The sequence below is a fragment of the Anolis sagrei genome, chromosome Y (assembly GCF_037176765.1).
Source record: "Anolis sagrei isolate rAnoSag1 chromosome Y, rAnoSag1.mat, whole genome shotgun sequence".
Lineage (NCBI taxonomy): Eukaryota > Metazoa > Chordata > Lepidosauria > Squamata > Dactyloidae > Anolis > Anolis sagrei.
In genome coordinates, this window is record NC_090035.1 from 70,704,238 (window position 1) to 70,732,211 (window position 27,974).

Sequence of the window (27,974 nt, forward strand, 5' to 3'; positions counted from 1 at the left end):
ATAAATATAGGACATAAATAAATAAATTAGGGCCATCTTGGTATCCGTACTGCCTCCTTAAAGCTGAGGTTTTACCCTAGCCATGCCCATGGGTGCTTTTTAATATTTTTGTGGATTTTTGATCCATCCCTGGCTGGTCCATTCCTGATTTTTGCACATCCCTATTGGGAAGGGCCAGTCTTTCACAGACCAAGAGCAATTGGTCCTATCCTTAATGTGTCAGATTGATGTCCCCACATTCCTAGCATTGGTTTAGGAATTAATCTGCCAGATAATCTGGAATAAACAGAAAACCTGGGCTCAGATTCTGGGATAGAGGGCCTGTCCAGAAGGTCCCCTTGATATGTGTAGTTTATAACCTTAGCTTTTTGTTTGCTTGGTGACTTGCCCATTCTTTCAGTTTCGTTTCTGGCTTCAAGTCATTCTGCTTTTCTTTAAATCATCTGCAATTTGATTTACCTTAGTTACCATATATACTCAAATATAAGCTGACCCGAATATAAGCCAAGGAACCTAATTTTACCACAAGAAACTGGGGAAATATATTGATTTGAGTATAAGACAAGGGTGAGAAATGCAGCTGCTACTAATAATGATCAATAGGTTAAATGTTTTTGAGTATTTACATAAAATGGTAATTTAAGATAAGACCGTCTAACTGTGATTAAACCATTATTCTAACCTCCTTCAATGTAAATGTGCTTATGTATCCTTCCAATAATAATAGAGTAAAATAATAAATGTAATAAAAACAATAGAGTAAATAATGGAAAATTAATAAGAGTAATAATAGAGTAAAATAATACATATAATAACAATAGTAGAGTAAAATAATAATTGTAATAAAACCAATAATAAATAAGTTAAAATAAATATAATAATAATAAATAGAGTAAAATAATAAATATAATAAAAACAATAATAGAGTAAAAATGGAAATTGAATAATAACAGTAATAATGGAGTAAAATAATACATATAATAACAATAGTAGATTAAAATAATAAATGTAATAAAACCAATAATAAATAGATTAAAATAAATATAATAGAGTAAATAATAAATGTAATAAAAATAATAAGAGTAAAAATGGAAATTGAATAATAACAGAAATAATGGAGTAAAATAATTCATATAATAACAATAGTAGAGTAAAATAATAAATGTAATAAAACCAATAATAAATAGGTTAAAATAAATATAATAATAATAAATAGGGTAAATAATAAATGTAATGAAATAATAGTACAGTAAAATAATGGAAATTCAATAATAATAATAATAATAATAATAATAATAATAGAGTAAAATAATAAATGTAATAAGGGACCTGAGGGACCGCCTCACCCCCTACCAACCCCAGAGATCCCTCCATTCTGAGGACCAAGATCTACTGGAAATTCCCAGCATCAAGACCTTGCGTCTAACAGCAACCAGACGCAGAGCCTTTACAGCAGTGGCACCATCACTCTGGAATACTCTGCCACCTGAAGTCCGTGCCTTGTGGGACTTATCAGCTTTCTGCAGGGCATATAAGACATACCTGTTTCGACAGACCTTTGATTTTTAATATTGCTGTTTTTAAATTGTGTTAGATTTTAGCCATTCTTGTAAGCCGCTCCGAGCCCCAGGGGAGTGGCGGCATATAAGTTTGAATAATAAATAAATATAATAATAGAGTAAATAATGGAAATTTAATAATAATAGTAATAATAGAGTAAAATAATACATATAATAACAATAGTAGAGTAAAATAATAAATGTAATAAAACCAATAATAAATAGATTAAAATAAATATAATAGAGTAAAATGAGAAATGTAATGCAAATAAAAGTTCAGTAAAATAATGTAAATGTAATAATAATAGAGTAAAATAATAAATGTTATAAAAATAATACTAACAACAGAGTAAAATAATAAATAACCTTGACTCGAATATAAACTGAGGGGAACTTTTTTATACTCGAGTATAAAACCAGGCTTATACTCTAGTATATACAGTATGGCGATACATCAGACGTCAGATCTGGAGTAAAAGTATATAAGATACCCACTTTCTAAACAGCTTGGAGGGGAAAGTCTATAGATTAATGGTTTTTTAAAGCAGATGAAGAACTTTGAATGAAAATGTAACCTTTTATAAAAACTTTTATAAAAAGTTGTGCTACTTTTAATGGTGTCTATTAGACATCATGTTGCCATGAGTATTTCTTGTCTAGGGGAACGTGGTACGGCTATTAAAAGGTGCTTATAGAATCAATTGAGCTGATGTTTGGTGAGGCCCCGATGCTCTTGGGCAAAGAAGGCGAAAGGCCTTGTAAAACTATAATTCCCAATATTCAGTAGCAATAATCCATGGACATTATGTGGTTTCTAACTGCATTCATTTGACAGTTTAGATCAGGCATGGGCCAACTTCGGACCTCTGGGTGTTTTAGATCTCAATTCCCACAGTTCCTAACCGCTGGTGTTTTCTCACTTAATTAGATGATCCATCGTTGTCCGAGTAAGATTGTTCTCCAAATTTGGTGTCCTGGCAGTGGGTACATAGGTGACTGTGGAATCCTATTCTTGACCCGCATGTTCTCCCACAATGAGGGCATCAGTTTCCAGGCAGTCCTGGTTGGGGTTGGCTTGATATACCTTCCTCTTGGCACGTTTCTCCCTTTTGCTCTCCATTTATGCCTCTTCAAATTCTACAGCACTGCTGGTCACAGCTGACCTCCACCTAGAGCACTCAAGGGCCAGGGCTTCCCCGTTCTCAGTGTCTATGCCACAGTTTTTAAGATTGGCTTTTAGCCGGACTTTAAATCTCTTTTCCTGTCCTCCAACATTTCGTTTTCTGTTCTTGAGTTTGGAGTAGAGCAACTTCTTTAGGAGACGGTTGTCGGGCATCCGGACAATGTGGCCAGTCCAGCAGAGTTGATGGCGGAGGACCATCGCTTCAATGCTAGTAGTCTTTGCTTCTTCCAGCACGCTGACATTTGTCCGCTTGTCTTCCCAAGAGATTTGCAAGATTTTTCCGGAGGCAATGCTGATGGAATCATTGCAGGACTTGCATGTGATGTCGGTAGACTGTCCACGTCTCGCAGGCATGGAGCAGGGTTGGGAGGACAATAGCTTTATAAACAAGCACCTTGGTATCCCTACGGATGTCCCGGTCTTCAAACACTCTCTGCTTCATTCAGAAAAATGCTGCACTCGCAGAGCTCAGGTGGTGTTGTATTTCAGTGTCAATGTTGATTTTTGTGGAGAGGTGGCTGCCAAGGGAGCGGAAATGGTCAACATTTTCTAATGTTACATCATTAAGTTGTATTTCTGGCATTGGAGAGGGATTGGTTGGTGCCTGCTGGAAGAGCACTTTGGTTTTCTCGATGTTCAGTGACAGGCCGAGCTTCTCATATGCTTCTGAGAAGGTGTTTAGAGTGGCTTGTAGGTCTTTTTCTGAATGCACACAAACAACGTTGTCATCAGCATAGCTGTTAGGAATTGTGGGAGTTGAAGTCCAAAACACCCGGAGGGCCAAAGTTGACCCAATCCTGGTTTCAGTGTAAAGAGAAGCTTCTTTCCCAGAGGTAAAAAGCGAATCAAGAGATGCTTCTTATGGGAAGGAATTGTGGAGAAGTCCCAGATATTTCAGGTTTAAATGTATTGTCCCCCTAAGCAGGAAGAATCGATGCTTAATTGTCACAAAACCGTCCCATTTGCTTCCTCGTAGTTTAAAAAAAATTAGTTGAATATATTTACTAGTGACGTTGAGGCAGGAGCTAAATAAAGGCTGCTTGTCTTCTGCTTAGGCAGCCAGTGACAACTGAAAATAGCAGCAGACGTTGCTCGGGGCCCAGGATGGAGAGAGAGTAAAGAGAGTGTGTGTGCATTAGTTATTTTCAGATTTTTAGGAAAGGGAAGTGCTTTCCATGCAAAGCTTTCCTCATATGAACTCCACAAAAGCACCCAGTTGGTCCCTTACTACTGACCATAATTATGGCAAACCTAGGAATTCCTTTCTACACCAGTCTCTTCCTGGAGAGGTTTCCTTGACATGGGTCCGATCTACACTGACCACTTAATGCAGTTTGAAGCTGGATTCAAATTGCGGCAGCCAGACAATAAATGCCCACCAAGGCAAGCCCTTAATGTGCATCAGTGCTCCCTTCAGGCAGTACCCAAGTGATGAGGTTTGTTCTTAAGTTGAATTTGTATGTAAGTAGGAACAAGTACATTTTTGAAGTGTAACTCCAGCCAAATACACACACACAAAACATTTATATGCCGCCCATCTCACCCCAAAGGGGACTCAGAGCAGCTTACAAGATATATATATACACACACACACACAGATATATATTATATTAGCATAGTACAATATCAGTATTAAATATTACTATATTGTACTATATCATTATATTGTAATATTATTAGTAATATTACATGTAATATAAAATATATAATTATAATATTGCTGTGCTGTTGCACGCTGGGCCTGTGCATAAGACTGTAGACAGGACATGAATTCTGTGTGCCCAACGGGACGCCGGGGCTGCCTCAGATTAAAGGCCCCTGGATTTCCTTAAAACAGAGTCTTTAGATTGCTTAAAGGTTCAACAAAGTTCTTTATTAATGAAAACAAACAGGTACTTTAAGGCTTTCTTAACAGTCTATTGGCTCTCTCTCAATCGTGTCCACAGGGAACAGGCACTATCTTCATAAACTGTACACTAACTAATGGGGAAATCCTTAACTTCTAATCTGGGCAGTCTGTCTTTGGCTCTGTTGGCGTGGAGCCCCTGCATCCGGTACCAACTGAGTCTGGCTTCCACGAGTGACCCTTACCAAGCAGAGCTTTGTAGACTTCCAGGGGAAAAGGAGTTCAGGTTTCAGTGATGGCTGGCTGAAGTCCCTCAGCAAAGGAGCTGTAAGGCTGTATGATCCTCGGTCAAGCTGTGGGCTGTATAACCCTGGCCAGGCTGTAGGCTGTATATCTCCCCAGCCAAGCCGTAGAAGATTACGCTTTCTACAGGAGCTCTTGGTATTATGTCCTGCATGGAAAGCTGCTCTGTGTGGACTGAACCCAAAAAGGCCCCTATTCCCTCCAAAAACCCAAAAGGGGGCGGGACCATGGAACCTAACTATAATTGATAGGTGGCTTGCCCTATGATTGCAGCCAAAAGAAGCCACCTATCTGCAGAGTCCCTGAAACTTAGGACTACAACAAACATTAAATGCCAAGCAAACAAAATTGGAGCTCCTGGTACAGCTGTACCTGCACAATTGCATTATTTTATTAGTATTACATTGTATTACATTATAATATCATAAATAATAACCTAGTAAAATAATAAATAACTTTGACTTGAGTATAAGCCGAGGGAGGCTTTTCAGACTTACAAAAATGGCTGAAATCCCTAGCTTATACTCGAGTATATACGATATATCTTTCTTAGTTTTGGATTCCTTTTGTTTTGAATTTATTCCTTTAGGATGTTGACCAGTTAGCTGTGGATAGGGCTGTTTAAAGAGGAGCCGAAATCAAGACCCATTTAATGAATGGGATTTTCATGGATGTCAATCACCCACTGAGTCCTGATTTGGGGTGCTAGAATAGACCTGCTAAAGGTGTGTCTACACTGTAGAATTAATGCATTTCAATACCACTTTAGCTGTCCTACGCTATGGAAAACTTGGGAGTTGCTTCGCAAGATCATTACCTTTGTCTCACCAAACTATAGCTTCCAGGAGTCTATAATATCAAGCCACGGCAGTTAAAGTGGTATCAAACTGCATTAATTCTACAGTGTAGACGCGCCTTTAGCAGATCTAGTCTAGCTGGTTGGATTTAGGGCAGTTATGGCAGCCTCACAGCATTTTTAGTTGACTTTTACACAGCTCCCGAGCTCACGCTCCCCGCCCCCGCTCGCTCCACTTCTCCCACGTCTCCACCGCACCACACGCAGCCGGTTCGACTGCGGAGTGACTCCGCTGCGCCTTAGCCAATCAGCGCGAGGGGGCGTGGCCTCCCCTGCCTTGTTTGTCTCCCTCTCCCCTCCAGATGAGTCGTCTCCGCGGCCCGCCCACAGGCACTCGTATGCAGATGAGGCGCCCGTCGGAGCGTTTCCATTGGTCAGCGCTCCCCTTCCTCCGCCCACGCAGAGAGAATGTAGCTTAAGTCCGTCAGCAGAAGCAGCCGGGCTTCATTCCGGAGTTGGCTGGCGCGAGAGAGGGATGTAGGCTCCTGATTGGCTGCCGCTAGAGCGAAAGACCCCGCTGATTGGCCTCTGAGGAGCCGGGTATGTAAATGAAGGGGGGTCTGGAAGATGGGGAGCCCTCTGTTGGGTCAGGGGGGCTTCTGAATCGCGTCGATTCCGGGACTGATCCGGGATTGGCGCGCAGTGTGACTCAGGCGGGGCTGAAAAGGGAAGCGGCAACATGAGTCACCCTCCGTGCCTGGCCTCCAAGGAGGGGCCGGAAAGGGAAAGAAGGCTGCATCTACACCGCCCATTTGATGCAGTTTGATACCGCTTTAACTGCTATGGCTGGGTGCTATGCAATCCTAGGGTTTATAGTCTGATGAGGCATAGAAGGCGCAAGGCCTTGTTGAACTACAACTCCCATGATTCCATAGCCTTGAGCCATGGCAGTTAAAGCGGTTTTAAACTGCGTTAACTCTGTAGTGTAGATCAGGCATGGGCAAACTTGGGCCCTCCTGGTGTTTTGGACTTCAACTCCCACAATTCCTAGTACAGATATCAAATCAGATAAACCACATTAACTACTTTATATGAGTCCACACTGCCATATAATCCAGTTCAAAGTTGGAGTCCAAAACACCTGGAAGGTCCGAGTTTGCTCATGCCTGGTGTACATTGATTCACTCTGTGACTCAGGTCCCTTCTACACTGTCATATAGCTATCAAATCAGATAATCCAAATTATCTGCTTTCAACCGGATTATATGAGTCCACACTGCCATATAATCCAGTTCAAAGTTGGAGTCCAAAACACCTAGAGGTCTGAAGTTTGCCCATGCTTGGTGTGGATTGATTCTCTCTGTGACTCCATCCCATTCTACACTGTCATGTAGTACAGATTTATCAACGCCCTTAATCCACATTATTTGATTTGAACCGGATTATATGAGTCCACACTGCCATATAATCCAGTTCAAAGCATATAACCTGAATTTTATATCCGAGTGTCGAAAGGGCCCCAGTGAATTACTCTGACCAATTCCAGAAAATCAGATAATGCACATTATCTGCTTTGAACTGGATTATATGTCCACACTACCATATAATCCAGTTCAAAGTTGGAATCCAAACACCTGGAGGTCTGAAGTTTGCCCATGCTTGGTGTGGATTGATTCTCTCTGTGACTCAGTCCCATTCTACATTGTCATGTAGTACAAATTTAGCAACGCACATAATCCACATTCTCTGCTTTAAACCGGATTATATGTGCCCACGTTGCCATATAATCCAGTTCAAAGTTGGGATCCAAACACCTGGAGGTCTGAGGTTTGCCCATGCTTGGTGTGGATTGATTCTCTCTGTGACTCAGGCTGCTTCTACACTGTCATGTAGTACAGATTAGCAAAACACATAATCCACATTCTCTGCTTTGAACCAGATTATATGAGTCCACACTGCCATATAATCCAGTTCAAAGCATATAACCTGAATTGTATATCGCATTGTCGAAAGGGCCCCAGTGAATTACTCTGTGACTAATTCCAGCATCTTGATGCTGTTCTTATGGCCTGCTTTTGGTCCTTTAGAATTTTGGGATGTGTAGTTCGAGGAGAGAATTGGAATCTTTATTACCAGTTTCTGAGTTACAATTATTTAGACTCAGAAAGGGAATTTTTAAGAATCTCATTGAATTGTGAATCACAGGAGTTGGAGCAACTGAAACGAGACCAAAGTCCAATCATTAGGTGTTTCTGCGCTGTAGAGTTAACATAGTTTGATACCATTTTTAACTGCCATAGCTGAAGTTTATGGAATCCTGGGATATATAGTTTGTCAAGGCACCAGCACTCTTTGGCAGAGAGGGCACAAGGCCGGGCATGGTATTTAATACCCTTTTTGACTACCATGGCTCAAGTTTATGGAATCCTGGGATATATAGTTTGTCAAGGCACCAGCACTCTTTGGAAGAGAGGGCTCAAGACTGGGCATATAATTTAATACCTTCTTTGACTACGATGGCTCAAGTTTATGGAATCCTGGGATATATAGTTTGTCAAGGCAGCAGCACTCTTTGGCAGAAGGGCTCAAGACCGGGCATGTAATTTAATACCCTTTTTGACTACCATGGCTCAAGTTTATGGAATCCAGGGATATGTAGTTTGTCAAGGCACCAGCACTCTTTGACAGAGAAGGGTCAAGACCGGGCATGGTCAAACTTTGGCCCACCAAAGTTTTGGACTCCAACAATTCCTAACACCCTACCGGCTGTTGGGAATTGTGGGAGTTGCAGTCCAAAACACCCGGAGGGCTGAAGTTTGTTCATGCCTGCTCAAGACCCTGGTAGAACTACAAAACCCAGCATTTCATAGTATTGAGCCATGGCAGTTAAAAGTGTTGGTATATTGGTATATTTTGAATAATAATAATAATGATCAATCTTTGAAGAACATATGAAGATGCAACATCCAATATAGGATAAGAAAGGAACGAAATCTGTAAACTAAAAGTAGACGAACATTGGGAAAGAAAATCTTGACAGAATGGGAAAACCAATAGACTTGAATGTAAGGAGGAAGAACAGAAGCCACCAAAACTTCTAAATCTTTTTATTTATTTTTATTTTTTTTCTTTCTCTCTTTCATCTTCATCCTTCTTTTCAAATTTCCCGCTTCTCTCTAAATATATTGTTCCCACACTTTCAATGTTTTCTTTTTTATCTTTTATATTTCAATATTATAAATAATAATGTATTATAAAAGAATTATATTTTAATATATTATATTATTATAGTAATATTATTAATATATTATATATTGTATTATATTATATTATAATATATTATAATATAATATAATAATTATTATATTATTATATTATTATAATATATTATATTATAATATAGTATGTTAATATTATAATTCATATATTATATGGTATAGTATATTAAATAATAAAAGTAATTATAAATAATAAAAATAATAATAATAATAAATTGCATTCATTCTACTGTGTAGATCTACCCACAGAGCCAGATGAAACATAACAAAGGTGGAAATAATAGACACCTGAGTTGTTGGTGCCTCATTAAGCATACTGCCTATAATAAATTAATATTATAATTAATATATTATATGGTATAGCATATTAAATAATAAAAGTAATAAGAAAAAATAATAAACTGCATTCGTTCCACAGGGTAGATCTACCCATAGAGTCAGATGAAACATAACAAAGGTGGGAATAATAGACACCTAATTTGCTGGTGCCTCATTAAACATACTACGTGGATTCCGTAGCATTGAATCATGGCAGTCCAAGTGGTGCCAAACTGCGTTAAGTCTATAATGTAGATAGATTGTGGATACACAGTGAGGTTCGCCGCTTAAGAGAAAGGAGAGCTCTGAAACAGAACAGATTTGGGAATCATAGACACCCGAGTTGCTGGTGCCTGGATTCCATAGCATTGAATCATGGTAGTCAAACTGCATTAAGTCTATAATGTAGCTGGACTGTGGCTACACAATGTCCCTTAGAGAAAGGAGAGATCAGGGTTACAAGCTTGCCAAGATTCCCTTCCTATATGCATTTTTGCCATTGGAGGCTCACGATCTGGGGACAGCTTTGCTGCTCCTTCCCAAACCGGTTCCAAACCGGAGCTGCGGGGAGGGGACACGAGTGGCAGCTGACAAGAGGGAGGAGGAGGGCCTTGGTGCCGGGAAGTGAGTCTCTCCTTTGGCTTCCTTTGGGGCTTGAATCTGCTCCGCCTTCTCGGACAGAGGAGTCATTCACCTTATAAGGAAGCGAGTGTAGAAAAGTTTCATTTGGGATACAACTCCCAGTAGTTTCTCTTTCCTGGAAGATGGTCTAGGGGTGCCTTGAAGAAGTTCTAGGGGTGCCTTTGCACCAGGCATGGGCCAACGTCAGCCCTCCTTCCAGGTGTTTTGGACTTCAGCTCTCACAATTCCTAACAGCGTACCACTGACAGTCTACTAGTTGTGTTCGACTCTGGGGGTTGGTGCTCATCTCCATTTCTAAGCCAAAGAGCCGGCATTGTCCATAGACTCCTCCAAGGTCATGTGGCTGGCATGACTGCATGGAGTGCCGTTACCTTCCCACCGGAGCAGTACCTGTTGACTGGGACTGTGGCACAGCTGGCTGGGAGTCATCTGCATTAAGATCACTATTTACCAAAAGGTCATGAGTTCGAAGCCAGCCCGGTTCTGAGTGAGCTTCCGACCGATTTGTGTAGCTTGCTGTCAACCTTTGCAGCCCGAAAGTACTGTCAAGTAGGAAATGTAGGTACCGCTTATGTGGGGTGGCTAATTTACAATGCCATAAAAATCTCCAGTAAGCATGCAAAGAATGAGGAAGTACTTCATCAGTGACACAAATGGATGGTGAAGTGACAGCTCCTCTGGTGGTCAGAATACCCTCATGAAAAAGCTGGAATATTAAATAGCCTCTGTGTGTCTGTCTATATATGTTGTGTGTCTATGGCATTGAATGTTTGCCATGTATATGTACATTGTAATCCGCCCTGAGTCCCCTTCAGGGTGAGAAGAGCAAAATATAAATACTGTAAATAAATAATAAAATACTCACATTTGCATACTTTTGAACTGTTAGGTTGGCAGAAGCTGGGGCTAACAGCGGGAGCTCACCCTGCTCCCTGGATTTGAACCACCAGCCTTTTGGTCAGCAGCTCAGTGGTTTAATCTGCTGTGCCACCAGGGGCCCCTATTAAATAGTTGCCTATGTGTAAAGGCCCCTTGAGTCCACTTCAGGGTTGAGAAGGCTTGGGATACATTTGGATTCATTTGAGATACAACTTCCAGTAGTTTCTCTTTCCTGGAATATGGTCTAGGAGTGCCTTTACACCATGCATGGGCCAACTTCGGCCCTCCCTCCGGGTGTTTTGGACTTTAACTTCCACAATTCGGCTGCTAGGAATTGTGGGAGTTGAAGTCCAAAACACCTGGAGGGAGGGTTGAAGTTGGCTCATGCCTGCTACGCTATGTCCAAAGGGAACTTGCATGAAGGACATGAGGACAGTGATGCCAACCCTCCCAACTTTGAAGAGCACAAGAATGTGATCTAAAGCCTTGAGGACAAGTAGGCTTCTTCTCCAGGAATCCTTTTAAAAAAGCGGTCCATATATGCCCATTACTTCCATTCCTGGTGGGACATAGATCTTGACCAACCACTACTGTCCTTCAGAACAAAGCCAGCCCTTACCATTAGTCAAAATTGTCTGAAAACACCCAAATACATATATATAGTGAAAGGGAATTGAATTGTTTATATAACTGTTCTTCTTTTGGGGGAAGATCTCAAATGTTCTGCTTCTGATGCTGAAATAACTAGGCCAACTCTGAATCCTTCTCTATTTGCAAAGGAGTGACTAGAGGAATCAAAACAAGGCCCTCTATAGCAGCAGCTTAAAAAGCCATTGGGATTTTGACCTCTATAGTGTCTAGATCCAGGAAAATCATGCTACCCCTCTATTCTGACTTGGTCAGACCACACGTGGAATCACACCGCAATTGAAAGGAGATGTTGACAAGCTGGAATGTGTCCAGAGGAGGGCTACTCAAATGATCAAGGGTCTGGAGAACATACCCAATGAGGAGCGGCTTAAAGAGCTGGGCATGTATAGCCTGCAGAAGAGAAGGCTGAGTGGAGACATAATAAGGGCCATGTATAAATATGTGAGAAGTTATAGGGAGTTGTGAGCAAGCTTGTTTTCTGCTGAAATCTAAATCTAATGAATGGATTTATCAGGGCCGGGCTTTAGCACAGCAGGTTAACCACCAGCTGCAGTAAATCTTGCCATTTGAAAGGTTGACAGTTCAAAGCTTGGGTCTTTGTGAGCTCCTGGCCTTTAGCCCAGCTTCTGCCTACCTAGCAAAATATTATAATTATATAGGACGTGGAACAATGGCTTCAAACTACAGGAAAGGAGATTCCACCTGAACATTAGGAATGTGAGAGCTGTTCAGCAGTGGAACTCTCTGCCCAGGAGTGTGGTGGAGGTTCCTCCTTTGGAGGCTTTTAAACAGGCTGGATGGCCATCTGTCATTGGTACTTGAAAGTGATTTTCCTGCTTCTTGGCAGTGGGTTGGAGTGGATGGCCCACCAGGTCTCTCCCAACTCTATGGTTCTATGACAGGGGGTTGGACTGGATGGCCCACAAGGTCTCTTCCAACTCTATGAGTCTACTATTCTAAATTGGACAGCCCATGACTATTTTCTTTCAATCTCCAAATCTTGAGCATTGCAGTTATTTGAACTTTAGCAAAGTGTTTATAAAATGAATTTAGATATCCAGAGAATAAGGACCAGCATGGTGTAGAGGTCTGAGCATTGGACTACGACTCTACAGACCAGGGTTCGATTTCCTGCTCCACCAAGGAATCACAATGAATGATGATGTATTGTCAAAGGTTTTCATGGCTGGAATCTCTGGGTTGTTGTGAGTTTTCCGGGCTGTATGGCCATGTTCCAGAAGCATTCTCTTCTGACATTTCGCCTGCATCTATGGTAGGCATCCTCAGAGGTTGTGAGGTCTGTTGGAAACTAGGGAATTGGGTTTATATATTTGTGGAATGTCCAGGGTGGGAGAAAGACAGTTTCAACAAAAAAAGAAGAAACTATGAACATGAACAAAATCTGGCTACCAGTATTTAAAAAAACTGTAAAATCATAACAGTAAATAAAGAACAACATTCAAAAACAGGGGAATTCCAAATAAGAAACAATCAGGGCCAGCTAATCATATCCCAACAAAGGATTTTCCAAGGCAGTAAGAAGCCAGACCTTGAAACTGCTAAGCCATTTGCATTTGGGCGATGCTGCATTTGGTGGTCCCTATGTAGACTTGTCCACAGCTGCAATCAAGGCTAGCTAACACCTCCCAACAAAGGATACCCCCAATCAGGAAACAGCCAAACTTTGAAGCTGCAAGGCCATTCAATGTTAATCAAGATGTCCAGTTGCAACATTCACACCTGCCTCAAACAGACAAAAGTTCTCTCTCCAACCTTGGACATTCCACAGATATATGAACCCCATTTTCCTAGTTTCCAACAGACCTCAAAACCTCTGAGGATGCCTGCCATAGATGCAGGTGAAATATCAGGAGAGAATGCTTCTGGAACATGGCCATACAGCTCGGAAAACTCACAACCCACTGGGTGACCTTGGATTAGTCACATACTCTCACCCTCAGAGAATCCTATAAGGGGCACCATAAGTGGGATATACCCAAAGGCACACAACAAGAGCAAATCCAAGGAAAAGGAACAGGCAGGGATGTGATCACAGCAAAAGAATTACAAACAGAATTTTTGGTATCTTTCTGCATGCTAGACATTTCTGGGCTGGAGGAAAATGTCATTTGGATGCACAAAGTCCTTATTGGGTGGTCCCTAACAAATTTGAATTTGTTAGGGAAAAGTATCCTAAACTAAAGCAGAGCATCCAAAAACAAACAGGATACAAACAGTTGAGCATCAGATCATTAGTGAGCAGAGCGTAAAGTGCCATGTGATGTGACTGTAAAGAATTCAAAGGCAAACATGCAGAGTCCAATCTTTAAAATCACAAAAAGTTTATTTACAATAATTAGAAATAACTGCATTTTTTAAATAATCAAGACCTGGGTCTGAGCTACTCTTATCACCCATCTCTTCTAAGGTTTCAAAGGGAGGGAAAAACCTCAATCACTACATCTTTCCTGACACACAAGTAGAGAGAGATCTCAAAGCACACAGCACAAACTCTCCCTTCTAAAGTGTAAGAAGGCAGAAGTCAGATTCATAAAGACTTACAGTAGAAAAGTATCCATTTTAGACAATCAGAATGAGAGCAGGAACAGAGAGGAGAAAAGAAATTTGATACATTCCAACAGTCATACTCAGAGGTCCACAAACTTTTTAAGCAGAGGACCAGGTCACAATCCCTCAAACTGTTGGAGGGCTGGATTATAATTTGAAAAATAAAACATGAATTCTTGTGCACGCTGCACATATCTTATTTGTAGTGTAATAAACACTTAAAAACAATACAATAATTAAAATGAGGAACAATATTAACAAATATAAACTTATTAGTATTTCAATGGGAAATGTGGGCCTGCTTTTGGCTGATGAGATAGGATTGTTGTCATCGTTGTTGTGTGCTTTCAAGTCGTTTCAGACTTAGGTTGACCCTGAGCGAGGGTCGGATAAATGACCTTGGAGGGCCGCATCCGGCCCCCGGGCCTTAGTTTGAGGACCCCTGTATACATGGAAGGGAAACCCTTAGTCTGTACCAGGTGTCCTCCAACTTTTTAAACTGAGGGCCAGGTCACAGTTCCTTAAACTATTGGAGGGCCGGATTATTATTTGAAAAAAAATATGAATGAATTCCTATGCACACTGCACATATCGTATTTGTAGTGCAATAAAAACCCCACTTAAAAACAATTCAATAATTAAAATGAAGAACAATTTAAACAAATATAAACTTATTAGTATTTCAATGGGAAGTGTGGACCTGCTTTTGGCTGATGAGATAGGATTGTGTTTGTTGTTGTGTGCTTTCAAACCATTTCAGACTTAGGTTTCCCCTGAGTGAGGGCCGGGTAAATGACCTTGGAGGGCCGCATCCAGCCCTCGGGCCATAATTTGAGGATCCCTGGTCTATACTAACTAATCTTATTTATTATATATAAATAGTGTAAATAAATAAACAAACTATTCTGTTCCTCAATGAGGACTTGAGATTTGGGCAGTGCGGGGTTGAACAATCGGGTGGTCAGTATCCTCATGTCCTTTGTAGCCCTGGGACTTGAATTGGAAAGAAGGGGCGCTGTTTGTTCCTTAGGTAATCGTAAAGGTTTCCCCTAGACATTAAGGCTATTTGTGTCTGGCTCTGGGCGGGTAGTGCTCATCTCCATTTCTAAGCCGAAGAAACGACGTTGTCCGTAGACACCTCCAAGCTCATGTGGCCAGCATTACTACATGGAACGCTGTTACCTTCCAGCAGAAGCAGTACCTATTGATCTACTCTCATTTGCATGTTTTCAAACTGCTAGGTGGGCAGAAGCTGGGGCTAACATTGGGAGCTCACCCTGCTTCCCGGATTCAAACCACCAAGCTTTCAGTCAGCAAGTTCAGCAGCTCAGTGTTTTAACTTACTGCTCCGCCATGGGACCCTTAGAAAGTGTAATATCTTGAGCCAGCCCCACTCCTTCGAATGGCTATTCTTGTCATATGCGCTTCATTCAGTATAGAGATGATCTGACTCTGTTCTTTCCTTCCGCTCCAGAAAAATGTTGGCCAAGGGCATGAAACGGAAGCGGAGCGAAGACGAGGCGCCAGACCCCCTTGCGGCCACCTCGCCATCCAGCTCCCTCTTCAGCCTCTCTGTCTCCAAACTGCACCAGAGCCTCCAACATGTGGAACCCAACCTCCGGCACCTGGTGCTGGTGGCAAACACCCTCCGGCGCATCCAGGGTGAGATGCAGCCAGCCGTAAGCCCCGTTATCCCTGCAGCCCTTGGTGGGGGAGACCCACTTGCCTCTGCTCCCGTCCCCTTGGAGCCTTGCAGGAAGCCTCCAGCATCTCTTGCCCCTCAAGTGGACGAGCTCCTGATCTCCAACATGGACATCTCTGTCTTCTCCAGCATTTTGGAGGACTTGAGTGGCATAGAGGGTCTGGGGGACTCGTTCCAGCCCTCACTCGGAGCGCCTGGAGACTTGCTCAGTCCAGAGCCAGAACGGACTTCCCATCCTGGCCCTCCTGGCTCTCTAGAGATCTTGGGCCCTGGTGGGTACCTCCTGGAAGATGGCCTGGAGGGCCTCTTTGAAGACATTGACACTTCCATGTATGACTCTGACCTCTGGTCGCCCACTGAACTTCCACACCTCAAGGAAGGCTTCTCAGCTACGGCGCAGGAGAAGCCGGATTTAGCTGACCTCGACTATCTCATGGACATGCTGGTGGAGGCTCAGGAGCTGTGATAGAGAGAAAGGGAGGGTGAGGGGTTCGTGGTGGGATGGGACAAGTGCATGGACACAAGTGGGATGTAAATGAGTGGAATGGTGGGTGGGTATAAAGAGAAACAACGGTGAAAGTCCCAAGTGAAGCTGCCATTCGAGGTAGCACAGAAGTCTTTAATACCTCCTTCCCTGGAGCCATTGGTTAACCTGGTTGTGTGAGAGTGAGAAACACACACACACACACACAAGCTATTGCCAGCCTGAAATATGCCTGATTGGAAACCCATCATATCAATAGTTGCGGTTTCTCAAGTCACTCCTGACACGACAAAAAAAAGTAGTTGCTTTGATTGTGTTTTCCTGCATAGCGGTGGGTTGAACTAGATGAGTGTTTCTCAACCTGGGAGTCATGACTCCTGGGGGGGGGGGGGGTCAAAAGGGGGTTCCGGAGGGGTTGCCAAAGTATTTTCTATTGGTCATGGGAGTTTCTGTGTGGGAAGTTTGGCCCAATTCTATCATTGATGGGGTTCTGAATGCCTTTTGATTGTAGGTGAACTATAAATCCCAGCAACTACAACTCCCAAATGCCAAGGTCTATTTTCCCCAAACCCCACCAGTGTTCACATTTGGGCATACTGAGTATCTGTGCCAAGTTTGGTCCAGATCCATCATTGTTTGAGTCCATTGTGCTCTTTGGAGGTAGGTGAACTACAACTCTCAAACTCAAGGCCAAATCCTACCAAATCCTTCCAGTATTTTCCGTTAGTCATGGGTGTTCTGTGCGCCAAGTTTGGCTCAATTCCATCGTTGGTGAAGTTCAGAATGCCCTTTGATTGTAGGTTAACTATAAATCCCAGCAACTACAACTCTCAAATGCCAAAATCAATCCTCTCCAACCCCACCATTATTCAAATTTGGGTGTATTGGGTATTTGTGCCAAATTTGGTCCAGTGAATGAAAATGCATCCTGCATATCAGATATTTACATTATAATTCGTAACTAGTAGACCAGAGTGGAAGAAGGTGGCCATTTGTGGGGGTAATAATGCTCTTTGATTGTATGTTGACTATAAATCCCAGCAACTACAAGTCTCAAATGACAAAATGTGGGCATATTGGGTATTTGTGCCAAATTTGATCCAGTGAATGAAAATGCAACCTGCATATCAGAGATTTACATTACAATCCATAACTGTAGCAAAATATAAAGTACCAATGAAAATAATTTTATGGTCGGGGATCACCAATAGTTGAGGAACTGCATTAAGGAGTCATGGCATTAGGAAGGTTGAGAAACACTGAACTAGATGGTCTGTTCCAACTCTGTCTATGGAAAGTACATAAAATGGGTGACAAGATCCAGCAATGGCTTTTAAGGGGAAATTCATATGAGACTTCAATGGGACCCACAATGTTTTCCTGGCTGAGCCTTTTCTCCCTCATTTGGACTGATGGAGAGAGAGAGGAGCATTTCCAAAACGGTGCCATTTAAGTATCTTGGACATCTTCAAGTGCCTGTCTTAGGGGAGCATTCCACCCACCATCTTCCTGTCCTGGAATGTAGCAAACCTGTTTCCGCCTCCCAAAGCAGCCTCATCTGATCCTTCTGAACTGAATGGACCAGGCATTTTTGTAGGCATGTTTGCCAATGCATTTGGACCGGCGGCTGCTGGCACAAAGGGAGGCAGCAAATGATTGTGTGACTGATCATGTAATTTATTGTTTGAGTGCCAAGGATGATTTTTAAAAACCTTGAAAAACAATGAAGTGTCAGATTGCTTTAGAAATAATTATGTATATCTTCTCTTTCTTCCTCTATTATGATTATTGGTTTATATTTTGCTTAACTTCCAGTAATGGGACTCAGGGTGGCAAACTTACGACATAGCTGAAAACAATGCATAAGTCGATAAAAGTATAAATGCAAGATTCTCAAAGCAATTAAACACTAAACATTGAAAAAAATAAATGCATTTTTAAAATACCTCTGAGCCTCCAATGCAGGGAGGGGAGAGCAGGCATTCCCTGCGCATTGCAGTGTTGTGTGCAGTTGTGAGCAAGGGAGAGCATGCGAGGCTGGAGAGAGGCAGGTGCCAACGAGTCCCTTCAAGGCATGGGGGTTCTGTGTGGGAAGTTTGACCCAATTCTATAGTTGGTGGGGTTCAGAATGCTTTTTGATTGTAGGTGAATTGTAAATCCCAGAAACTGCAACTCTCAAATGTCAAGGTCACTTTTCCCCAAACTCCTCCAATGTTCACATTTGGGCATATTGAGTATTTGTGCCAATTTGGTCAGGATCCATCATTGTTTTGAGTCCACAGTGCTCTCTGGATGTAGGTGAACTACAACTCTAAAACTCAAGGTCAATGTCCACCAAACCCTTCCAATGTTTTCTGTTGGTCATGGGAGTTCTGTGTGCCATGTTTGGTTCACTTCCATCATTGGTGAAGTTCAGAATGCACTCTGATTGTAGGTGAACTATAAACTCCAACATGTCAAGGTCTATTTCCCCCAAACTCAACCACATTTGGGTATATTGAGTATTCATGCCGAGTTTGGTCCAAATCCATCATTGTTTGAGTCCACAGTGCTCTCTGGATGTAGTTGAACTACAACTCCAAAACTCAAGGTCAATGCCCACCAAACCCTTCCAGTATTTTCTCTTGGTCATGGGAGTTCTGTGTGCCAAGTTTGGTTCAACCCCATTGTTGGTGGAGTTCAGAATGCTCTTTGATTGTATGTGAACTATAAATCCCAGCAACTACAACTCCTAAATGACAAAATCAATCTCACCAGTATTCAAATTTGGGTGTATCAGGTATCTGTACCAAATTTGGTCCAGTGAATGAAAATATATCCTTCATATTAGATATTTTCATTACGATTCGTAACAGTAGCAAAATTACAGTTATGAAGTATCAACGAAAATAATGTTATGGTTGGGGGTTACCACAACATAAGTAAGGGGTCGCAGCATTAGGAAGGTTGTGAAACACTGCTTTAAAATGCTAAAATCACTTAGCACTGCAGAAGATTAAAAGCCCATCCTTAGCCAGTTTGTAAAAGTATGACAACAGAAAAAAATGTTTTGACCTCCCAGCAGAAGGAGAGCAAGGATGGGGTCATTCAGGGGTCTCTATGGAAGGATTTCCAAAGTTTGGGAGCAGAACATCCACCCCTCAAAAATACAGAAGCTTTAGGAGAAAACTACTAGGAGACGCACACACCCTTCTTTGGGGCAGTTGTTTTGGAGTTTGGGACTGGGACGAAAGCACAAGGAGGAAGTGAGTACCGATCAAGTGGAATGACTCATACTGTGTGGCATGCACCTGGCGGATCATAGCCATTGCCCTAGATTCCTAAGGAGAAGAAGGCTGGCATGGTGCATTCTCATTACCAGCCAGAGCCCAGAAGGCATTCTTGTTGGATCTTCTCTTACTCTTTCCTAAGTCTTCCTTGGTGTGGGCAAGTGGATCTGTAAACTTGGGGACCTTGGGTTGATCTATATGGCAAAGGAGTTGTTTTTCAATCCAAAGAGCTTTGCTAATAAATAAAAAATAACATGATCACATACTCGGATCATCCCAAAACAATGTCGCCAAAAGTTGTGTAACTTTTTGAGTTCTCCAAAAAGTCACCAGGCTAGATCACAGATTCTCTACCTGCAGGGCTATATTGTGTTCTTCCAATTAAAATAACCCCAAATCGGCTTCTCCCGGAGGTCTACAAGAGGGATATATGCTGTCCGAACATCCCGAACCCTCACAACAAAGAAAAGATGAAATTGCATCTGATAGAGTTACCACTAGAGGCTCACAAGCTGTTCAGATAGAACAATGGTTCCCAACCTTTTTTTGACCAGGGACCACTTTAACCAGGGACCACATTGACCAGGGACCACCTAGACCAGGGACCACGTTGACCAGGGACCACCTAGACCAGGGACCACTTTAACCAGGGACCACTTTAACCAGGGACCACGTTGACGAGGGACCACCTAGACCAGGGACCACGTTGACCAGGGACCACTTTGATGAAGGATCACCTTAATGAGGGACCACTTTAACCAGGGACCACTTTGACCAGGGACCACTTTGACCAGGGACCATGTTGACCAGGGACCACCTAGACCAGGGACCCCGTTGACCAGGGACCACATTGACCAGGGACCACCTAGACCAGTGACCACTTTGACCAGGGACCACCTAGACCAGTGACCACTTTGACCAGGGACTACTCTACAACATTAGTACCAAAAGGGTTACAAATCTGTTTTGGATCAACTTCAGTTTCGGTTTGGTTATTTGGGGTGCTGATTCAGAAAATTGCATTAGATAGAACCCATCAGCTCTATTTAAAACCATATTTAATATTCTAGAGCTGATGTGGTAGGGTAGTAATCTCTCATGTGTTGTCAGCCTCTCCCCTCCTGACATCCCCATTGCCTCAAAGAGGGTTTTGCAAAAGTCAGTCACTCTCATTGCCACATAGTTTTGAGGCAACGGTGTAGTAACAGTGAGGCCACAGACCATATTTTCACTCTTGTGGATGATTGGTGGTCCATGGACCACAGGTTGGGAACCACCAGGTTAGAATCCTGTGTGCCATTCATTTCCTAAGAGGACTTTTGGACTCATGTGGAAATAAATAATCTGATCGCCAATTGGTCTTTTGCAAAACCTGTATCCGGATGTGGAACTACTTCCAGAATACCCCAGCCAGCATGAGAAGTACAAACAAAAGAAACTTTCCACTATTTAAGGACAGTTTAGACTTCTGTGTGTTGTCAAAGGCTTTCATGGCCAGAATCACTGGGGTGCTATGAGTTTTCCTTGCTGTAAGACCATGTTCCAGAAGCATTCTCTCCTGGCATTTCGCCCATATCTATGGCAGGCATCCTCAGAAGTTTTGAAGTCTGTTGGAAACCAGGCAAGTGAGGATTATATATCTGTGGAATATCCAGAGTGGGAGAAAGAACTATTGTCTGCTTGAATGTTGCAATTGGCCACCTTGATTAGCATTGAATGACCTTGCAGCTTCAAAGACCATGCAGCTGTGGACAAGTCTACAAAGTCTACATTGCCCAAACATGAATCAAGGAACATGAAAAGCATTGGAGTCTATTTCAACCAGGGAAGTCAGCCATAGCAGAGCACCTGATGAACCAATCTGGACACAACATATTATTGGAGAACACAGAAATGCCGGACCACTCCAACAATCACCACGTCAGACTAGATAGAAAAGCCGTTGAAATCCACAAGCATGTGGACAATTTCAACAGAAAGGAGGAAACCATGAAAATGAACAAAATATGACTACAAGTATTAAAAAAACTCTAAAATCAGGGCAGTAAATAAAGAAGAACACTCAAAAAACAAGGGAATTCCTAACATGAAAGCTGCAAGGCCATTCAATGCTAATCAAGGTGGCCAATTGCAACATTCAAGCAGACAAAGAGTTCTTTCTCCCACCCTGGATATTCCACAGATATATAAACCAGAACTAGCTAACACTTCCCAACAAAGGATTCCCAAGGCAGGAAGCAGCTAGGCTTCGAAGCTGCAAGGCTATTAAATGCTATTCACACTTGCCTCCAACAGACAAGAGTTCTTTCTCCCACATTCTACAGATATATACACCTCACTTGCCTAGATCTCACAAACTCTGTGGATGCCTGCCATAGATGTGGGCAAAATGTCAGGAGAGAATGCTTCCGGAACATGACCTTCAGCCTGGAAAACTCACAGCAACCCAGTATAGACTTCTCTCTGCTTAAAAGACACAATGAAAGGAATGATTGAGTCCCTCAAGGCTAAATCAATGGGAACATTTCCCTAGTGCCTTTTCTTTCATTGGCTGCTACTTTCTTTGGTGTCCTGTCCCTTTCTGTGGAAGGAAGAGTGAGCAAAGGAGGAAGGAGATAACAATTTGTTGTTGTGTGCTTTGAAGATATTTCTGATTTATGGTGTCTTAGTGAAGCTATCACAGGGTTTCCTTGGACAAGTTTGCTTGGAGAGGGTTTGCTTTGCCTTCCACTGAGGCAAAGGTTGATCACTGAGTTTCCAACCCAAGCAGGGATCCAAACCCTGCTCTCACCATACCCAACAATCAAATCACTACACTGCACTGTAGTCTATAAAATCCTTTGACAGCACATCATGACAGAGTCTCAGCACAAACACTACATGCCTCATAAGAGATGCATGCCTGATAGATGATGAAAATCACAGACTAGTAGTAATGGTATGTAGTAAGCAGCAAGCAGAACTAAATTCAGTGCTTCAGAGCCTAGATTTCAGATAACCAGCAGAGGGCGCTCCTAGGCCAGCAGTGGCCACCTTCTTCCATTCTGCTCTACCAGTTATGAATCATAATGTAAATATCTGATATGGAGGATGTATTTTAATTCACTGGATCAAATTTGGCCCACATACCCAATATGCCCATGGGGTTGAGGTTGTCATTTAGGAGTTGTAGTTTATGGGATTTATAGTTAACCGACAATCAAAGAGCATTCTGAACTCCACCAACGATGGAATTGAACCAAACTTGGCACACAGAAAATACTGGAAGGGTTTGGTGGGCGTTGGCCTTGAGCTTTGGAGTTGTAGTTCACCTACATCCAGAGAGCTGTGGACTCAAACAATGATGGATCTGGACCAAACTTGGCACAAATAATCAATATGTCCAAATGTGGACACTGGTGGAGTCTGGGGAAAACGGATCTTGACATTTGGGAGTCATAGTTGCTGGGATTTATGGTTAGCCCACAATCAAAGAACCTTCTGAACTCTACCAATGATTGAATTGAACCAAACTTGGAACACAGAACTCCCACAGCCTACAGAAGATACTGGAACGGTTTGGTAGGCATTGACCTTGAGTTTTGGAGTTGTAGTTCACCTACATCTAGAGAGCACTCTGGACTCAAACTTGGCATGAATACTCAATATGCCCAAATGTGAACACTGGTGGAGTTTGGGGAAAATAGACAACATTTGAGAGTTGTAGTTACTGGGATTTATAGTTCACCTACAATCAAAGAGCATTCTGAACTCCACCAACGATAGAATTGGGTCAAGCTTCCATACAGAAGCCCCATGCCTTGAACAGCCTTGAAGCGATTGGAAATAAATACAGGGGAGCAAGCGATAACGGGCTGAAATGGGTCTCGGCTCCAGTTAATACAATGGTGCCTGTCCAGATAAACAAAAGGATGTTTTAGGGTGTTGGACATTTAAATGGGAGCCCCAGAAATGGGTCTTGTTGGGCAACGAGGAAGTGTTCCCAGGAATAAATCAGATTGTATCAGCGGGAAACAGGAAGGGACCCAAAGATTCTTGCGCAAACCCATTGTGGTCCCCTGAATTTTCCTGGGGAGTTATGAGAGGATTATGGAAACTGTGGGATCACATCCTGATGCCTGAGGTGTGGTGGGGCAACATTCCAGGATAATGCCACTCCTTCCCACCTGTCACTAAGGAGGTTGTATAGGTCCTGAATTGGTGCTTGGCTGCTGTGTCGGCCTGGATGAGGGTGAATAGATTGAAACTCAATCCAGACAAGACAGAGGTACTCCTGGTCAGTCGAAAGGCCAAACAGGGGATAGGGTTACAGTTTGTGTTAGACAGGGTTACACTCTCCCTGAAGATGCAGGTTTGCAATCTGGGAGTAATCCTGGACTCATCGCTGAGCCCGGAACACCAGATCTCGGCGTTGGCTGGGTGAGCTTTGGCACAAATAAAACTTGTGCGCCAGCTGCACGCGTTCCTTGGGAAGTCTGACTTGGCCATGGTGGTACACACTCTGGTTACATCCTGAATAGACTACTGCAACGCTCTCTACATGGGGCTGCCTTTAAAAACTTCTCGGAAGCTTAAATTAGTCCAATGGTCGGCAGCCAGGTTGTTAACTGGAGCGGCATACAGGGAGTGTACTACTCCTTCGTTGTGCCAATTCCACTGGCTGCCGATTAGCTTCCAGGAACAATTCAAAGTCCTGGTTTTAACCTTTAAAGCCCTGAACAGTCCTGGCCCAGACTACCTGTCCGAACGTATCTCCTGCTATGAACCATCCCGAAGCTTAAGATCATCTGGAGAGGCCCTGATTTCAATCCCACCACTTTCGCAAACGCAGTTGGTAGGGACAAGATACAGGGACTTTTCGGCAGGTGCCCCCTGTCTGTGGAACTTCCTCCCTAAGGACATCAGGATGGTCACCTCCCTCCTGTCCTTTAGAAGACAACTGAAGACTTAGTTTTGGGACGAGGTGTTCGACCAGAGGATAGCAGCAACTTGGAAAGGAAATTTTTGAACATTGCAACATTGGATTTACCTGGCTGGATCTTGGTTTTATAAATTTACTAGCTGTCCCCTGCCACGCGTTGCAGTCTATTGATCTGGAAAATAAAGTAATGAGAAAGTATTGTTTTCTAATATATGTAATTTCTTTATGCTTGTGAGTAAACAGTATTTCTTGCTGTTTCTTTGTGAGTAAACAGTATTTCTTTGTGAGTAAACAGTATTTCTTGCTGTTTCTTTGCAACATATCAATGTCCTTCTTTAAGGGTCCCTTTCAAATCTATGATACTGTATCTCTGTGTGTGTGAATCATATCTATCTATCTCTATGGCTGGATGGCTCTTTGTCAGGAGGGCTTTGATTACGTTTTCTTGCCCTGATGAAGGGAGTTGGATTGGGTGGTCTTAAGTATTTTCTGTTGGTCATGGGGGTTCTGTGTGGGAAGTTTGCCCCGATTCTGTCATTCATGGAGTTCAGAATGCTCTTTGATTGTAGGTGAACTGTGAATCCCAGTAACTACAACTCCCAAATGTCTATTTTCCCCAAACTCCATCTGTATTCATATTTGGGCGTATTGAGTGCTTGTGCCAAGTTTGGTCCAGATCCATCATTATTTGAGTCCACAGTGCTCTCTGGATGTAGGTGAACTACAACTCCCAAACTCAAGGTCAATGCCCACCAAACCCTTCCAATATTTTCTGTTGGTCATGGGTGTTCTGTGTGCCAAGTTTGGTTCAGTTCCATCATTGATGGAGTACAGAATGCTCTTTGATTGTAGGTGAACTATAAATCCCAGCAACTACAACTCATATGACAAAATTATAATTTTTTGAGTGATGGTCACGCTTTGTGTTGTGAGACATTTTGTTGCCGAATTTGGTGTGATTTCGTTCATTGGTTCTTTTGTTTTTAGGGTACTCATTACTCACAGAGCATTAATATATATATAAGATTGTAAATAAATTTATTAATGAAATTGTATAGTGTTTTAAATTGAGTTTTACTGTTTTAATTGAAATTCCTGTGGTGTCTATGTTGATAGCATCATTTGAGGCTTATGTGAGGCCGCCCTGAGTCCCCTTTGTGCGGAGAATGGCGAGGTAGAAATGAGTGAAATAAATAAATAATAATTCATGAAAAGGTTACTAGAGGACAAATGAGGGCTATGCAAATTTGGGTCCTCCAGGTGTTTTGGACTCCAACTCCCATCATTCCTAACAGCCTCAGGCCCTTTCCTTTTCCCCCTCAGCCGCTTAAGCGGCTGAGGGGGAAAAGGAAGGGGCCTGAGGCTGTTAGGAATGATGGGAGTTGGAGTCCAAAACACCTCGAGGGCCCAAATTTTCCCATACCTGGTGTAGATAAGATACATTGCACAGAGAAAGATATTGAAAAGCATTCATTTCCAAACTCTACTCTTTGCTATTTGTCTTCCCTTGGACTCACTGGATGCACAAAATGATCAAGTGAAGTTGCAAGTTCTTGGAAAATCTGAAAATTGGGGAATAAATGAATTTTCACAGAGCTGCCTCTTCTTAGTAAGGAGAAAGGCTTTCATTCTCCCCACCTTTGTAGCTACGCCCCAACGCTGATCTTGTTTTTTTGTTGTCATTCTTAGGAAGCCCCCAGTTTGAGGAGGATATCCGGTGTTTCTCTCAAGATCCTCCTGGCGCTTGACCTGCTGCCACAGGGAGGGGAGCCGGAGCTTTCTCTTCCAAGCAGGACTCAAATATAGCTTTTGGCGTCTCCCAGTTCTATCTTTGGAATTGGCTCCCTTTTCACCCTTGGCCAGAAAAAGCTGGTGCTCAGTGTCCCATCTTTGCTCACAAGCTTGGATCCAAAGGCTGTGTTTCAGTGAGAGACCTGGAACAGAATGTTCATCTGAGGGTCCATCTACACTGTAGAATTGATGCAGTTTGATACCACTTTAGCTGCCATGGCAACGGAATCTTGGGATTTGTCATTTCGCACACTTTTTAACCCTCTCTGCCAAAGAGTTCTGGTGCTTCCTCAAACTGCAAATCCCAGGATTCTACAGCACTTAAAGTGATGTCAACCCGCATTAATTCCAACAGTGTAGATTAGGCATGAGCAAACTTCAGCCCTCCAGGTGTTTTGGACTTGAACTCCCACAATTCCTAACAGCCTACCGGAGGGCCAAAGTTTGCCCATGCCCCATATGGCCTCTTCTACACTGCCATATAGAATCCAGATTATCCCTGTGCCAGCAGGATTGAAGATAGGTTGCAGGTTCGAATCTAGGGAGAGCACGAATGAGCTCCCTCTGTCAGCTCCAGCTCCTCATGCGGGGACATGAGAGAAGCCTCCCACAAGGATAGCAAAACATCAGAACATCCAGGCATCCCCTGGGCAATGTCCTTGTACACGGCCAATTCTCTCATACCAGAAGCAACTTGCAGTTTCTCAAGTCGCTCATGACACTAAAAAAAAAATCTGGTTTGAACTGAATTATATGGCAGGGTGGGCCCCCTTGGTGGTGCAATGGGTTAAACTGCTGAGCTGCTGAACTTGCTGACTGGAAGGTCAGCAGTTTGAATCCAGGGAGTGGGGAGAGCATTTCAAAAACAAGCAAATGTAAGTAGATCAATAGGTACATCTTCTGCACTGGCAACATTTTAGTGTAGCAGGGAATCATGTTTCTGGTCCATAGACACAGTAATAACATTAGATTACTTTGTTTCTCCAAGATCTTTTTCACACCTACTGCTGTTGAGCCAGGCATCGTCCCCCATTCTGTATCTTTGCATTTCATAGAATCATAGAATCTTTGAGTTGGAGGAGACCTCGTGGGCCATCCAGTCCAACCCCTTGCCAAGAAGCTGGAAAATCGTATTCAAAGCATTCCCGATAGATGGCCATTTCATTTTTTTCCTGCCTAAGTGGAGTATCTTTATTGGATTACATGAAATAAAGTGGGAAATAAATATTGTCATATGAGGAAAATCAAAATATGGTCTGGGCAGGGTTGCTATTACAGGCTGAAAGTCCCTTTTCTGGATTTCCAAAATCGGAATTGGTCCAAAAGCCCAAATTGTCTGCACAAGGACTTAGATACACATTATATACATAGTCAAATAGTGTTGTTGTTGTTCATTCGTTCAGTCGTCTCCGACTCTTCGTGACTTCATGGACCAGTCCATGCCAGAGCTCCCTGTCGGCCGTCACCACCCCCAGCTCCTTCAAATAGTGTACAGTATATAAAATGGCAAAATCAAGCTTTGCTCTATGGGATTTTTCTTCTGAATATTTTCATACTGTGGATAGTTGAATCCATGCATGCCCAATCAGTGGATATGGAGACCCACTGTATTGTTGTTGTTTTTAGAGATTGCGGCTAGAGAAGATCCATTCAGAAGACCAATTTTTTTTTAAAAAAGCACCTTAATCCAATTCATCTGCCTAGAATTACTTTTCAGTTATGCGGTCTTAGTCTTGTGACTTCAATCTTGTAATTCCCCAGTGCTGAGGGACTCACATTAAAAA

General features: G+C 42.6%; 1 protein-coding gene across 1 annotated transcript; it reads left to right on the top strand.

Annotated features, from left to right (window-relative positions):
- The first annotated feature begins 6,167 nt into the window (after nucleotides 1-6,167).
- On the top strand, nucleotides 6,168-16,578 carry LOC132780134 (SERTA domain-containing protein 1). The gene is made up of 2 exons (XM_060783681.2): nucleotides 6,168-6,287; nucleotides 15,498-16,578. The coding sequence occupies exon 2, from the start codon at nucleotides 15,502-15,504 to the stop codon at nucleotides 16,189-16,191; it is 690 nt and encodes a 229-aa protein (XP_060639664.2). The 5' UTR covers nucleotides 6,168-6,287; nucleotides 15,498-15,501; the 3' UTR covers nucleotides 16,192-16,578.
- The last annotated feature ends 11,396 nt before the right edge of the window (nucleotides 16,579-27,974 follow it).

Coding starts and splice junctions, on each gene's coding strand:
- LOC132780134 (XM_060783681.2), top strand. CDS start 15,502: ATGTTGGCCAAGGGCATGAAACGGAAGCGGAGCGAAGACGAGGCGCCA.